This window comes from Rhincodon typus, chromosome 16, assembly GCF_021869965.1.
Source record: "Rhincodon typus isolate 14 chromosome 16, sRhiTyp1.1, whole genome shotgun sequence".
NCBI lineage: Eukaryota > Metazoa > Chordata > Chondrichthyes > Orectolobiformes > Rhincodontidae > Rhincodon > Rhincodon typus.
The window spans coordinates 3,293,444-3,308,064 of NC_063347.1; the positions used below are offsets into that span (position 1 = coordinate 3,293,444).

Genomic DNA, 14,621 nt, shown 5'->3' on the forward strand with positions numbered 1-14,621 from the left:
GGATGTCTGTTTGTTAAAGATAAGGAACTAAGCTGGTTGTGTTCCGTGACCAGCGAGAGAGAGCGAGAGATCTTCAAGTTTGTCCCGACCAGACTTGTAATAAATTCTGCCACTCTGATTAGAAAGGGGCGGGGGGGAAGAGAGAGAGAGAGAGAAAAATAAAATCAGACCCGTTTTAAAAAAAATCTCGCCATCGCCAATCAGTTCATTGCAAGTGAAAGGAGTTGAAGTTCTGCAAAAGAATGTTATCTATAATAAAAGCCAACTTTGGGCGTTTGGTTTCTCAATTGTTTTATATTGTAACGGGCCCGAAACCTCCGGCGAACATTTCACACCGGCTCTCTCTAACAGCCCAGCGTAGGGAATTCAGCGAAAAATAACAAAACCCTCCCGCGAGGCCCGCTTCTCTTTCGCGGTCAGTGCACCTTAATGTCTTTCGGCCAAGAGGTGCTGAGGGAGAGAGGGACTGGAATTATTTTTAATTCCGTTCAGTAACGTCCCCGCCTGGAATTTTTGAATAAGCATTTCACAATCCAGGTTTTCCAACGTTCCTCACGTACACGCGGGTTATATATATATATTATATATATATTATCCGGGGACATTACGAATTGGGGGGAAATTGCTGAGATGTTACACATTGTGGCTAAAATAACGAATATATTTTGACGGGCATGGGCTGCAGAATAAAGAGGTTGTTATTTAATTTGGGTAGGGAAGTTTGACAGCCACAGACTGGGGTTTCTCCTCCTCCCCTGTTACACACACACAGACACACACACACACAGACACACACATACACTCTCACACACACACACAGACACGCGCACACACGCACACACACAGACACACACAGACACACAGACACACAGACACACACACAGGCAGACACACACAGACACACGGACATACACACACACAGACACACACACACTCAGCACTGTCTGTCCCAGGGGTTGTAGTTAAGACAAAGTGTTCTGTACAAGGTGCTGGCGTTTATTAGCAACGCAAATGGAGAAAGTTATCTGGATTTTTTTTTCGCAGTTATTATATAAACCACTTTCCTTCCCTCTCTTCATTCTCCCCCTTCTCCCTCTTTATTCTCGCCCTTCTCCCTCTTCATTTACCCCTTTCCCCTCTTCATTTACCCCTTATCCCTCTTCATTTACCCCTTCTCCCTCTTCATTTACCCCTTTCCCCTCTTCATTTACCCCTTCTCCCTCTTCATTTACCCCTTCTCCCTCTTCATTCTCCTCCTTCTCCCTCTTCATTCTTCCCCTTGCCCCTCTTCATTCTCACATACCCACCGCCCCCTTCAGAACGCGCAGGTTCGAATGAAATCTCCCCCTTGTTTTATGTCCCTGCAGTCGGCCGCCCGGAGAGCAGGGACATCGTGCGCTAACTGTCAGACCAGTACCACGACCCTGTGGCGGCGGAACGCTAACGGGGACCCGGTGTGCAACGCGTGCGGCCTCTACTTCAAGCTCCACAATGTGAGTGACCAGGTTATAAAGACATTCTCCATTCCTCTGTGACTGTGTGTTTGTGTGTTGGGGTGGGGACTGGTGGAATTTGTGTTAGAATGAGTCCGCGCAGAGGTGGGATTTTACAGGGAATCACAAGTGCTGTGGAAGGGTCATTGCACCCGAAACATTAACTCTGTTTTCTCCCCACAGATGCTGCCAAATCTGTTGAGTTTTTCCAGCAATTTCTGTACTTGTTTCAGATTTCCAGAGTCTGCAGTTTTTTTTGTAATATTTTGGGAATTATAGGGTTCTGATTGTGGGCGCCCTTTTTCTCTTGATGGAGAGGGAACAACTCTGCTTCGATAAATATTGTATCATACTTTGGAAAGTATTTCTCCTCCCTGTGCTCTAATTGTCTTGGCCTCCTTCCTACGTTTTGAAAATGTATTTAAATTAAGCAGCAGTCTGATTTTAAGACCGTTTCTTTAACGATGAGTGAGCGCTCCTTAATAAATCATATGTTTATGCAGCTCAACTAATTCCAACCTTTGCGCGCCCCACGTTATTTGGAAAGATGAAATTTTGGGTGGTTGCCTTTTGATTTAACACAGTTACCCTTCAATCAAACGAATGGATATTACATTGATTGAATTAACTCAAAACTAAGAAACTGACCCGTGAAATTGATCAGCAGGAGTCAAAGGACCGAAAATAAAAATAAAATTAACCTTTCTTTAGAAATATAATAAATTTTCACTGTATGAGAAACCTCCCGACTCTTTTCCTACTGTTCTCTGCCCAGCAACAGCCACGTTTTGGTCTAACTTATCAATAATTGGTTACCACAGACTGGGACAAATTTTATTTCTCTTCCCTCTTACAAATGTCAAGTTGAAAAGCTTTTGTGTTGATTCCTCTTAGTGTTTAAGATAACTGCTCAGATAAAAGAAACAATGGCAGTTATCTGATAGCTGACAGCAGGAGACTCAAGTAAATTGTTACGCTTTTCCATCCAAAACAATTACTTTTCCCAATTTGTAAACTGGGCTGGAAAGGTAATTTTCTTTCCATTCTGCAACCCTTGCGGTTTTTCCTCCCACCTGTCCACCTATTTATTTATTTTTACTCGAAAAAACAACAAATCCTCCCGATTGGCCTTCTTTAAAAGTCATAGTTGCTTTCTTTGTTTTATTATTTAGAGTGCCCTCCTGCCTTAACTATTCTCAGTGAATCTGGGCCCCAGGCAGTCCTGCACAAGTGCCATTGTTGAGGTGACTGTTGGGTGATTAAAGGAACAGAAGCAGGCCCCTTTGCCTTATACATGATCATGGCTAATCAAACACATTTCTCCACACTACCACATAACCCTTTGTATTAAATCCTACTTCAAATATACTCCAATACTGAGCCTCTATAGCACTCCCAAAGATTCACTACCCTTCAAATAAAATAAATTCTCATCACCTTTGTCCTAATTGGCATGTCCCTAATTTTAAAATTGTGCCACCCTAGACACCTAAACCATATGAAACATCTGACTTGCATCTACCTTGTGTATCTCTTTTAATAGTTCAAGGCATGCAATGAGATCACCTCTCATTCTTTGAAACCCAAGAGAATACAGACCCAGTTTGTCCAATCTCGCTTTGTAGGACAGTCCCATCATTCCGGGTACAAGTCTGGTGAATCTTTGCTGCGTGCCCTCTGTGTCAATAATATCTCTCCTGAGATAAGGAGACCAAAACACACCTAGTGCAGTGCGGTGTAACCAAGCTCCTGTACAATTGAGGCAAAACATCATTAATGCCAGGAGCCATAATATAATGGGTGCTGCTGTCTGAGGAAGAGAGGACTGGGCACCTGGTCCATGAAAGTAATAGTCAAACTGCTGCTTTCCACTTGTCCATGAGTTTGAGCTGTAACCCGGGGTGCTCACTGTGGGAGGTTGATGGGCACATACCTTTCCCTCATTGTAAATGCTCATTGGCAAACCCAAAGGAGTGGTTGGACATTGTAGGGTTAACGTTCTTGCTGATTCGAGTCCTGGTGTTAACAATGCAGCTGCCATGTTATGCTTCGACCCTTAACATGGAATTGGGAGGAGGGAGATTTGGGGAGATGAGAATTGGAGAAGGGAGGGGTGATGGATTATAATTCAACAAATTGACATATCCCAGTATAGTTGAAAGTTAGATTTACAATACAACTATCGGTGAATTTAGGTCTAAAGGATTTGCTTAACAGCAACAGAAAACACTTTGTCTGTTTTCATGTCCTCAGTCAGTGGGCTTCCAGCTTCCCCCGTGATAATAATGGTATAATATGGAGGATAAATCCTAAAACCCTGACTGCCTTCTACCAACAGCTTAGTTACTCTACATACAACTGACTTCATCCCAACAGATGGAAATAGGCTTCATTTTCTGGAATTCTGTGGCTCAGAACTTACCTCTTTAACAAAGTAACAAAAACAGAAAATGTGGAAAGGCTCAGCAGATCTGGCAACTTCTCATGGAGAGAGAAACAGTTAATATTTCAGGAGCCTTCATCATTTATGATCTTTTATCAAAACTGAAAGAAGATGGAAACAAGAGTTTTGAAACCAGTGGAAGGGAGGAGGAGGATATTTGGTGACTTGTTCAGATATCTTGTTTATTTCAGTGTCAATTTTTATCTGATTTTTATCCAAAATTTTTGGATTAATTAATTGTTTTAAAGGTATGCGCTGTTTTTGTTAATGTACTGCATTTATATTTGACATTTGTTAATGAAAAGAATGATGTTGAAAGCTCAGTGGATTAGTGCTCTTTCTTTGACTTGGATAGTTTTGGGTTTAAGTCCCAATTGAGACAATTTAACACAAAATCCCAGATCCAACAGTGCAATACTGAGGGTGAACCGTACTGTTGGAGGGTCAGTACTGAGGGAGTGCTTTGTTGTCAGAGGGTCAGTACTGAGGGAGTGCAACAACGTTAGTGGATCAGTACTACTGGAGCGCTTCACTGTCAGCGGGTCAGTACTGAGGGAGTGCTGCACTGTCAGAGTGTCAGTGTTGAGGGAGTGCTGCACTGTCAGAGTGTCAGTGTTGAGGGAGTACCATGCTGTCAGAGGGTCAGATTTCTTCGTGTGTTCATGGAATGTGAGCATTGCAGGTTAGCCCCGCATTTATTACCTTTCTAAAATTGCCATGGAAGAAGTCTTGGTGAGTCAACCTCTTGAACTGCTACAATCCTTGGGATACCTTCTCTGCTGTTAGGGAGAGAATTCCAGGACTTTGACCCAGTGACACTGACGGTATGGCAGGATATTTCCAAGTCAGGATGGTGAGTGCTTGGAGGGGTATTTGCAGGTTGTGGTGTTCCCATGTATCTGCTGCCCTTGTCCTTCTAGATGGAAGTGGTCGTGGGTTTGGAAGGTGCTGTCTAAGGAGCCTTGGTGAATTTCTGCAGTGCGTCTTGTAGATAGTACACACTGCTGCTATTGAGCGTCGGTGGTGGAGGGAATGGATGCTTGTGGATGTGATGCCAATCAAGCGGCTGCTTTGTCTTGGATGATGTCAAGCTTCTTGAGTGTTGTTGGAGCTGCACACATTCAGGCAAGTGGGAAGTATTCCATCATACTCCTGACATGTGCTTTGTAGATTGAAGACAGGCTTTGGAGAATCAGTGGATGAGAGTTGCTGCAGATTTCCTTGTTTCTGACCCGCTGTTGTCGCTATGTAATTGATATAGCTGACTGAGTTCAGTTTCTGGTCAATAATAACCCTTAGGATGTTGATAATGGGGTATTCAGCTATGGTGATGCCATTGAATGTCAAGGGGTGATGGTTAGAATCTTCTTTGTTGAGGTTGGTCATTGCCTGGCAATTTGTTGCACAAATAGTATTTAGCACTGATAACTCTAAAGCTGAATATTGTGCAGATCTGTCTGTACATGAACTAGGACTGCTAGGGAGTGCTGCAGTGTTGCAGGGTGAGTAATGAGGGGGTGTCGCACTTTCAGAGGGTCAGTGTTGAGGGAGTGCCGCACTGTCGGAGGGTCAGTGCTGAGGGAGTGCCGGACTGTCGGAGGGTCAGTGCTGAGGGAGCGCTGCACTGTCGGAGGGTCAGTGCTGAGGGAGCGCCGCACTGTCGGAGGGTCAGTGCTGAGGGAGCGCCGCACTGTCAGAGGGTCAGTGCTGAGGGAGTGCCGCACTGTCAGAGGGTCAGTGCTGAGGGAGTATCGTACTGTCGGAGGGTCAGTGCTGAGGGAGTGCTGCACTGTCAGAGGGTCAGTACTGAGGGAGTGTGGCACTGTCAGGGAGTGTTGCATGTTTGGACGGTCAGTACTGAGGGAGTGCCGCACTGTCGGAGGGTCAGTGATGAGGCAGTGCCGCACTGTCGGAGGGTCAGTGCTGAGGGAGTGCCGCACTGCCAGAGGGTCAGTACTGAGGGAGTGCCGCACTGTCGGAGGGTCAGTGCTGAGGGAGTGCCACACTGTCAGAGGGTCAGTGCTGAGGGAGTGTAGCACTGACAGAGTGTTAGTACTGAGGGAGTGACAGTCTTTTGGTGCTGCTGTCCTTTAGTTGACATTTTTAAGTTAAGGCTCTGTTTCATGTCGGTGTGAAACTTGCTGGGCTTTGTGTGGAGAACAGTGCATTTTTTTTCAGTGGCCTGACTACTGCTGCATCAGTAACATAGCACTTATTTCACTGGCTTTGTAATCGAGAATCTTGAACTAATGTTTTGGAGTTGAGTTGAGATCCCACCCAACAACTGGGGAATTTAACTTGCCATGAAATCTGAAATTAAAATACTTGTGTCAGTATTTGAGACACAAGTCCAGAGACTGTTGTGAAAACCTGGCTGTTTCGCTGATGTCCTTTAGGGAAGGAAATTTGCTGTCCTTACCTGGTTTGGTCTACATGAAACTCCAGACTCACAGCAATGTGGTTTGCTGTCAACTGCTCCATGTAATGGTCTACCAAAGCAGTATAACATGTTCAATGAGTTAGCTGACTACCACCTTCAGAAGGACAATTAGGTGATGGGCAGCAAATTCTGGTCTTGCCAATGACCCCTAAACCCTGTGAATGAGGAAATAAAAAGCAGGCTGGTGCACCCACTGAAATAAACACAGAAAATGCCAGGGAAACTCAGGTCTGGCAGCATCTGTGGAGAGAGAAACAGCGTTAATGTTTCGAGTTCAACAGAACTTAACCATGACTGTCCTGTGGGTGACCTAATCCTGCTGCACCTGCTTACCCAGTCTTGCACAGCTCATCAATGCACAATGTACAGTGCGGTGTTGCTGGGTCAAATACCTGTTGCTTTTCCAAAGTGCTTTGTGGGTCCAGATTGAGGAGTTTGTCTCACGCCCCTCTGAAATGTGACTGGAACAGGGCTGTGCTCTCCAAAGGTGAGAGTCACAGGGATTTGTGTAAAGAGGTGCACTCTATTAACACATGTAAAAAGAGCTAAATGGGCTGAATGGCCTCCATGTGCAGGGCTGCTTCCCTTTCTGTTTATTCTTCAATGGGATATGGATGTCACTGTTAAGGATTTGTTTTCCATCCTCAATTGCTCTTGAACTGAGTGGCTGCTACACATTTCAGTGGGCAGTTAAGAGTCTTACTTTGGGCCTGGAGTCATGTGTAGGTAATGTGCAGCCTGGGTAAAGACAGTAGATTTCCTTCCCTGAAGGACATTAGTTAACCAGATGAGTTTTTTAAAACAATAATTGATGACTGTTTTAATAGTAGCATTCTGAGCTTTCAATTCTAGATCACTTTATGATCAATTCATCTTTTGCCTGCTCCCACGATGGAATTTGACCCAATGCACCCTGAAGATTTGCTTGGATGTTTGATTACTAACCTGTGTTGGAAATATATTGCCGTTTCTTCAGTGTCACTCGGTCAAAATCTTAGAATTCCCTCCCTAATGGCATTGTGAGTCTACTTATAGCGTGTGACTGCAGCGGTTCTAGAAGGCAGCTCACCACCACCTTCTCAAGGGGAACGAGGGACAGGTAATAAATGCTGGCTCGGCCAGTGACGCCCATGTCCCACAAGTGAATAAAACAAACCCAGTGACAACGCTAGTCAGCACCCCACCCCTTCCCTGCAGCTGTCAGTGCAGCTATTGCCAATCATCCTCTGGAGGATATCTGCATCATTAAACAGCAAGGCAGGGGGGCCCAACTGCTCCTTTTGACAGATAAATGACACAACAGAGCACCTTCACAATCTTGGGATTATGTACTTTTGACTTTAAGGATACAGTGTGGCACGGTGGCTCAGTGGTTAGCACTGCTGCCTCACAGCACCAGGTTCGATTCCACCCTTAGACAACTGTCTGTGTGGAGTTTGCACATTCTCTCTGTGTCTGCGTGGGTTTCCTCCGCGTGCTCTGGTTTCCTGCCACAGTCCAAAGATATGCAGGTTAGGGTGGATTGGCCATGCTAAATTGTGGTAGTGTCCAGGGATGTGGAGTGGCATGGGAAATGCACGGATAGGGTGGGATGCTCTTCAGAGGGTCAGTATGGGCTGAATAGCCTGCTTCCACACTGTAGAGATTCTATGATAGGAAAATGGGAGAAGGGAATGATTAATTGCAAGTGTTGTTGTTTTTGAGGCAAGTGCAGAGGAGTGATTTTTTGAGGTTGATTACAGATCCATTCATGGCTTAGAACAAATGGTGATTCTGGAGATGACTGGAGACGAACAGGTTAACACCTAATGTATTCCTGAATCTACCATCTCACTGCAGTGCCTTTGGTTTAATTTAAATAGGTTACCAATTCCACTAACATAACAAATTGGATTTTTCTAGCACCTTTAGCATAATTAAACATCCTGAAGGGCTTCACTGAAGCAAGAATATGGACAAGAGAGCAGTGGTGCCAATGCGTATGGAGTTGGTTCATTGTCACATTGTTACCTGCTGGTCACAGGGACCTTTGGTCACAGTGACCTTTGGTCACAGTGGTCAAACTGCATCAGTCAGAGTCAATGATTCTGGGTGAAGGAGTGGAACCAATCAGCCAGGATTCCCACTGAACTGTCGATTGATAGTCAGTTGTCATTTGGGCAATGGGTGAATGTGAGCGTCTGTGATATGCAGAAGAGGAATTGTGTAAACACATGAGGGAGAAGGGGTCAAAAGGAAACATTGACAGGGTGTGTTCAGAAGAATGAGAAGTGACCTTACTGAAATATCCAAGATTCTTAGGGGATTTGACCAGGGAACGCAATCTCCTTGTGGGCGAGTCTGGAACCACGGCAAATTCGCAGAATAAGGGGTCACACAGTTAAGACAGAGATGAGGAGGAATTTCTTCTCTCAGAGGGTCATGAGTCTGTGGCATTCTTTACCACAGAGGGCTGTTGAGGCTAGATGGTTAAGTATATTCAAGACTGAGGTAGACAGACTTTTAATCAGTAAGGGAATTGAGGGTTATGGGGAAAAGGGAGGAACGTGGCATTGAGGATTGTCAAATCAGCCATGACCTCATTGAATGGTGGAGCAGATCAGATGGGCTGAATGGGCTACTTCCCCAACTCCTTGAAACATCTAATACTATGGGGCATGCATTTAAGGTAAGAGGGGGAAAGTTCAAAGGAGATGTGAGGGACAGGTTTTTTACACAGAGAGTGGTAGGTGCCTGAAACATACTGCCAAGGGTAATGGTGGATAGGGGCATATAAGGGGCTTTCAGAGAAGCACATGAATATGCAAGGAATGGAGGGATATGGACCATGGGAAGGAGAGGGATTTGTTAAATTTGGCATCATGTTTGGCACAGCATGGTGGGCTGAAGGGCCTGTTCCTGTACTGTACTGTTCTATGTGCTACATTTTATGGAGTTGGAGGTGGGGGCCGAGGAGAGGAGGCTTGTTGTAGAGCTTTGGGCTTAATAGTTTGTTACTCTGCTGTAAATTTGACATCATTCTATATCATTGCTTTTAATGGCATCAGAGGCTGTTGATACTCATTGTCTTAAGTCCACTTGTGTTGCGTTTTACACTGGTGACAGTGTAATCTTTCCATAGGGTGAATCAGTGCCCTGGGGAGGGATCAGAGAAATGTGGCGATCTAAAAGGAAACCTAAGGAAAATGTGGAGGCCATTGACTCCCTTGAGCCTGTTCTGTCATTCAATGAGATCATGGTTGATCTGTGGCCTAACTCCACATACCTGTCTTTGGCCATATTCTTCAATACCTTGGCTTAACAAAAGAAAATCTATCTCAGGTTTAAAATTAACAACTGTTCTAATATCAACTGCCGTTTGTGGAAGAGAGTTCCAAACCTCTCCCACCCTTTATGTGTAGAAGTGCTTCCTAATATCTCTCCTGAACAGCCTGGCCCTAATTCTCAGACTATGCCCCCTAGTTCTAGAATCTCCAACCAGTGGAAATAGTTTATCCTCATTTGTCCTGTCTTTTACTGTTAATATTTTGAAGACTTTGACCAGATCACCCTTCACCTTCTAAATTCTAGAGAAAATGAACCTAATTTGTATAATCTCTCCTAATAATTTAAGCCGCTGAAGTCCAGGTAACATCTCGCAAACCCATTGCTTAAACCCAATTAGCCAGCAGCTGATAGCCTTGCTATGAAAATTTGACAGTGACTCATAGAAATAGATTGAACTTTTGAGTTGATCTGTATGTTCACTCTTTTTACCTTGGTGCTGTCATCTAACAAATTTAATTTTTAACTGACTCTCTAGCCTCTTCTGGGGGGAAGAGAGGTCCTGATATCCAAACCCCTTTGGGTAAAGAAGTGTTTCCTGACACCCTTACCCGAATGGCCTGGCTCAAATTTTAAGGATTCTTGAGGGGAGATGATGCCCAGTGATATCATCACTCAACTACTAATCCAGTGACCCCAAGTAATGTACTGGGAATCCTGGTTCAAGTCCTGCAATGACACTTGTTGGAATTTGAATTAAGAGTGTAATGATGACCCCAAAACAAATTATAGGCAAAAAAAAAAACAACCCATCTGGCTCACGAGTGTCCTTTAAGGCAGGAAATCTACCATCCTCACCTGCTGCAGCCTACATGTGACTCCAGACCCACAGCAATGTGGCTGACTCTTAACTGCTCTCTGGGCAATTAGGGATGGGCAATAAATGCTGCCTGGTCAGTGACGCCCTCATCCTGTGCACGAATTAGAAAAGGCATCATTTGGTGAATTTGAACATAGATCATAGAACAGTACAGCAGAGTACAGGCCCTTTGGCCCACGATGTTGTGCCGACCTATTATCCTACTACGATCAATCTACCCTGCATTCACTACATTTTACTATCCTCCATGTGCCTATCCAAGAGTTGCTTAAAAGTCTCTAAAGTATCTGACAAAGTCTCTAAAGTATCTGATTTGTTTGATATGATTTTTTTTTTGTTTGGTTTTAGGTGAACCGGCCCCTGACGATGAAGAAGGAAGGCATTCAGACCCGGAACAGGAAGATGTCAAGCAAGTCGAAGAAAAGCAAGAGGATGTCGGATGGTTTCGAGGAGCTGTCCAAGTGCATGCAAGACAAGACCTCGTCGTTCAGCTTGGCGGGGCACATGCAGCACATGGGGCACCTGCCCCCTTTCAGCCACGCGGGTCATGTGTTGCCCACGCCTACCCCCATTCATCCATCATCCAGCCTCTCGTTCGCACACCCTCACCCTTCCAGCATGGTGACCGCCATGGGCTAGGAAGAATGGCCACTCCCTCAGAGAAGGACAACACGGAGAGTGAGAAAGACAGGAGAGAAGCGAGAAAAACAAACAGTACACAAGGTTTTTGCCTTTTATCTTTTTTTTTCCTTTCAAAAAAAAAGGAAGCGAAGAGAAATCACGGACGATGTGTTGTTTGGAAACATTGCAGGGGTTTGGGGAGGTGCAGGAGAATGGGTCCCCCAGTAATTGCCTGGTCAAGTTTGCAAGACTTTTGAGTAGGAGTCAAATAAAAAAAAATTACTGTGCCCTTCTTCAGACATATACCAGGAAACTGTACAGGATTGCCATTGCCTCTTCAGGATAATTTGAGAGACACAGAGAGGGAGGATTGCATCAGTAAAGTATCAAGGACTTTCATCCTTGTTATCGATGTGAATATTGTAAATCAGAGAATTCAGGATAAATTAACTGATAAAACCTAATAACTGATGCTGGATTCTTTTCATTTTAAAAACACAAAAAAAAACACTCTCAAAAAATAAGCAAAGCCACTTAACTTTGAAATATATTTCTTTCTGTTTGTCTTGCTTTAATTGTTTCATGTTGTGCAGATATTTTTGTTGTTCTGAGGGGAAGGTTAGTGCTGATTCTATGATGAAACACATCCTTAGAGTGAGCTTCCTGGGACAGGGTCATGAGGTCAAATACACTGTCTGGGCGTAGATCCTGGGGTGTTGGTCCATGTTGACGCCTAACCTCAGTCATTTTGCTGTGTTGAGTTAACTGGTGAAAGGTGGGTCACATCAGTGAAGACCCCTTCAGGGAGGATGGGCATACTGATGGTGTCATGATGTGGTGAATCTGGGTGAGGTGAAGATAGGATAGAGCCCATTGTGATAGCGAGCTGTTATTCACTTGTGGAATTGGGTGAAGAATGTCTGTTTGAAGAGAGGTGGGGAAACATTGCCGGGGGATAGTGTTGGGGAAGGTTTTTGGGAAGCCACTGGGGATCATCTGAGCAAGACATGAGGATGGATGAGGTGTGTGGGAAGTGGGGTAGATAGCGAGAGCCTGCATCCATTAACAAATGAGTCTGTATCTTCCAAGTCAATTCTCAGTGTCAGCCACACACCAACTCTATGAGTGAAAAAGACCTTTCTGTGTAGATAATTAATTGTGTACATTATTATTAATACTTAATGAGCTGGCAGATAAATACACATGAGATCTCCAGGATGTTTGCCGTCTTCATCTTAATTTAAGGTGACAGATTGCTGCCCCCACTTAAGACCTAAAAGTGACATTGTGCTTTAACAATAATTAGGCCCAATATTAGAGAACACATTGGGTGCATGCAAACTCATCGTAACACTAGTTACTTTAAGCCGGAGCATTTTAAGCATATTGCCAAACTGGCCTCAGAACGTGTCAACAAATTATTAAACAACAAAGAAATGCATTTATATGGCACCTTTAATGTTGCAAAACACCTTTAAATATGTCAAATGAGGCAAAATTTGACATGGGGCTGGATATTAGGAAATTTTTGGGGAGGTGTAGGTTTTAAAAAGAGTCCCAAAGGAGGAAGGAATTTGAGAAGGAGCAGTTTGAGAATATCGCACAAGCATTTTACAGTGGGGCCAAGGTAGGAGATTTTGTTAAAGGTTGCTTTGAAAAACACTGTTTTTTATGACGGTCATTTAGATTTGAGTTATGCAGTATCAACTTCAAAATCAGTGTGCCATTTAAACAAAGCTGGTTCCTTCCAACACTGTAACCTCGGAGCTGAAATATAGCAATGATGATACAGTAGAGTTCTTACCATTATTTTATAACTCTCTCAAAATTAAAGTTCCCTTCCTTCTCCTTCTTGTACAGTACTCCAAACATGCTCACTTAGAAAGTTTGACACGTGATGAAGGAAATTCTCACTGTGCAGTGTTGAACTAGATACAGGGTGAAGAAAAAAGAAGTGTCCTATTCAATATATTTTCCTGTGCTCTGAGCTCTGTGTCTGTGCTGTGTAAATTTATACTTTTGTAGAAGAGGGATGGATAAATATGGCCGTGCACTTGAGATCTGATGACTATATAATGTAATTGTGTTATATAATGCTGAATAAGACAGGAAGGGTATTGAGGAATTGGATCACATCAGCGCAGTTCACTCAGTAGAAATTCACAATACCAGCATCTATGAGCCCTTTCTCCTCCTGCACCCTGAAATATTTTCTGCTCTGCATATGCCATCAAAATAACATTGGAAATAAAATATCCATTACCACATAACGACAGTGACTGTACAGTAATTCTTTGGTTGTGAGGTTTTACCTTGACAGTTTGCAAAGACATGTTATAAATGCAAGTTGCTTCTTTTATTCCATTCCACTCCTGAACATAAAATGCGCATCAGTGGCTTTTTAAAACAAAGAGCACAGCCAGTAAGACACGTCCACATATTGGCTATACCTTAGTTTAGCATTCTTTCAAAGTGGGGCAAAGGGAGACAAGCAGATTGTACCTTCAACTGGTAGTCACATCATTTTCCTTTTCAACTTCATAAGTATCAGGTCAATAAAAATATTTCATGAATATTTCTCAAGGACCGAACAGCCATATTAAAAATCAGCTTTAAATGTTTATACGATGGATTGCTAGTGGCACTCGGCATATATAGCTGCACTTTGTATAGGTTATATATAATATCGGAGAGGGTGGGAGAGAAGGAGGGCAATTACTGTCATGTGTGAGATACAACTTAAAAAAAATCCTTTTTCTCTTTTGTTGAATAAATTGACACCCGGTGTGTGTGTTTTATTTTCAAATATGGTACAGCGAATAATAATTTGAAAGGAAGCTGATTTTTTTTTCATCTGGGAATGTCAAGGGGAGAGTTACTGACAAAAATATTTTTTAAAAACAAAAAGCAAAAAAAAATCAGAATAAGAGGACAAGGTGCAATATATTGTCACTCACTGCAGTATAGCCTTTTCCGCAGTGAAGATTTTTAAATTATTTTGTATCTATCACTATAAACATATGTTGTTTTCTCGCAGTATTTACATTTTTTTTCCTTGTTTTATTTTTTGTTGGTAGATTAAGTTATTGGTTAAATATGTACAACATGTTTATATAATTATCTGTATAAATGTGTATCTTATCATCATTATTCCCCATGAACATTGCTAAAGGTAATAATAAAAAAAATTAAAAACCAGTTGTTTTTGCAAACAACTTTGTTTTTAGCTGACAGTTTTAAACTTCTATCTGGTGTACTTACAAACATTGAAATGTATGAATTGTGAGCAGGTGTTGACCATTCAGTCCATTGTAATCTCAAATCCATATTCCAGCCTACCCCTGATAACCTTTCACCCTTTGGTTTCAATAATCTATTCACCTCTGCCTTAAAAATATTCAAGGACTCTACTTCCTTTATCTTTTGAGCACGAGAGAGCCAAAGACTCATGACCCCTTATAATATAAGTTATCTCATCTC

General features: G+C 43.1%; 1 protein-coding gene across 3 annotated transcripts in view; it reads left to right on the plus strand.

Moving 5' to 3' along the window:
- The window catches only part of LOC109919083 (GATA-binding factor 2-like), a 30,360-nt gene extending 15,990 nt beyond the window's left edge, over positions 1 to 14,370 (plus strand). For all 3 annotated transcript variants that reach the window (XM_048606351.1, XM_020519045.2, XM_048606352.1), the window contains 2 exons: positions 1,368 to 1,493; positions 10,869 to 14,370. In XM_048606351.1, the coding sequence (XP_048462308.1) occupies positions 1,368 to 1,493; positions 10,869 to 11,159 (417 nt within the window). In that variant the 3' untranslated portion in view covers positions 11,160 to 14,370. The remainder of the gene's footprint in view (positions 1 to 1,367; positions 1,494 to 10,868) is intronic.
- The last annotated feature ends 251 nt before the right edge of the window (positions 14,371 to 14,621 follow it).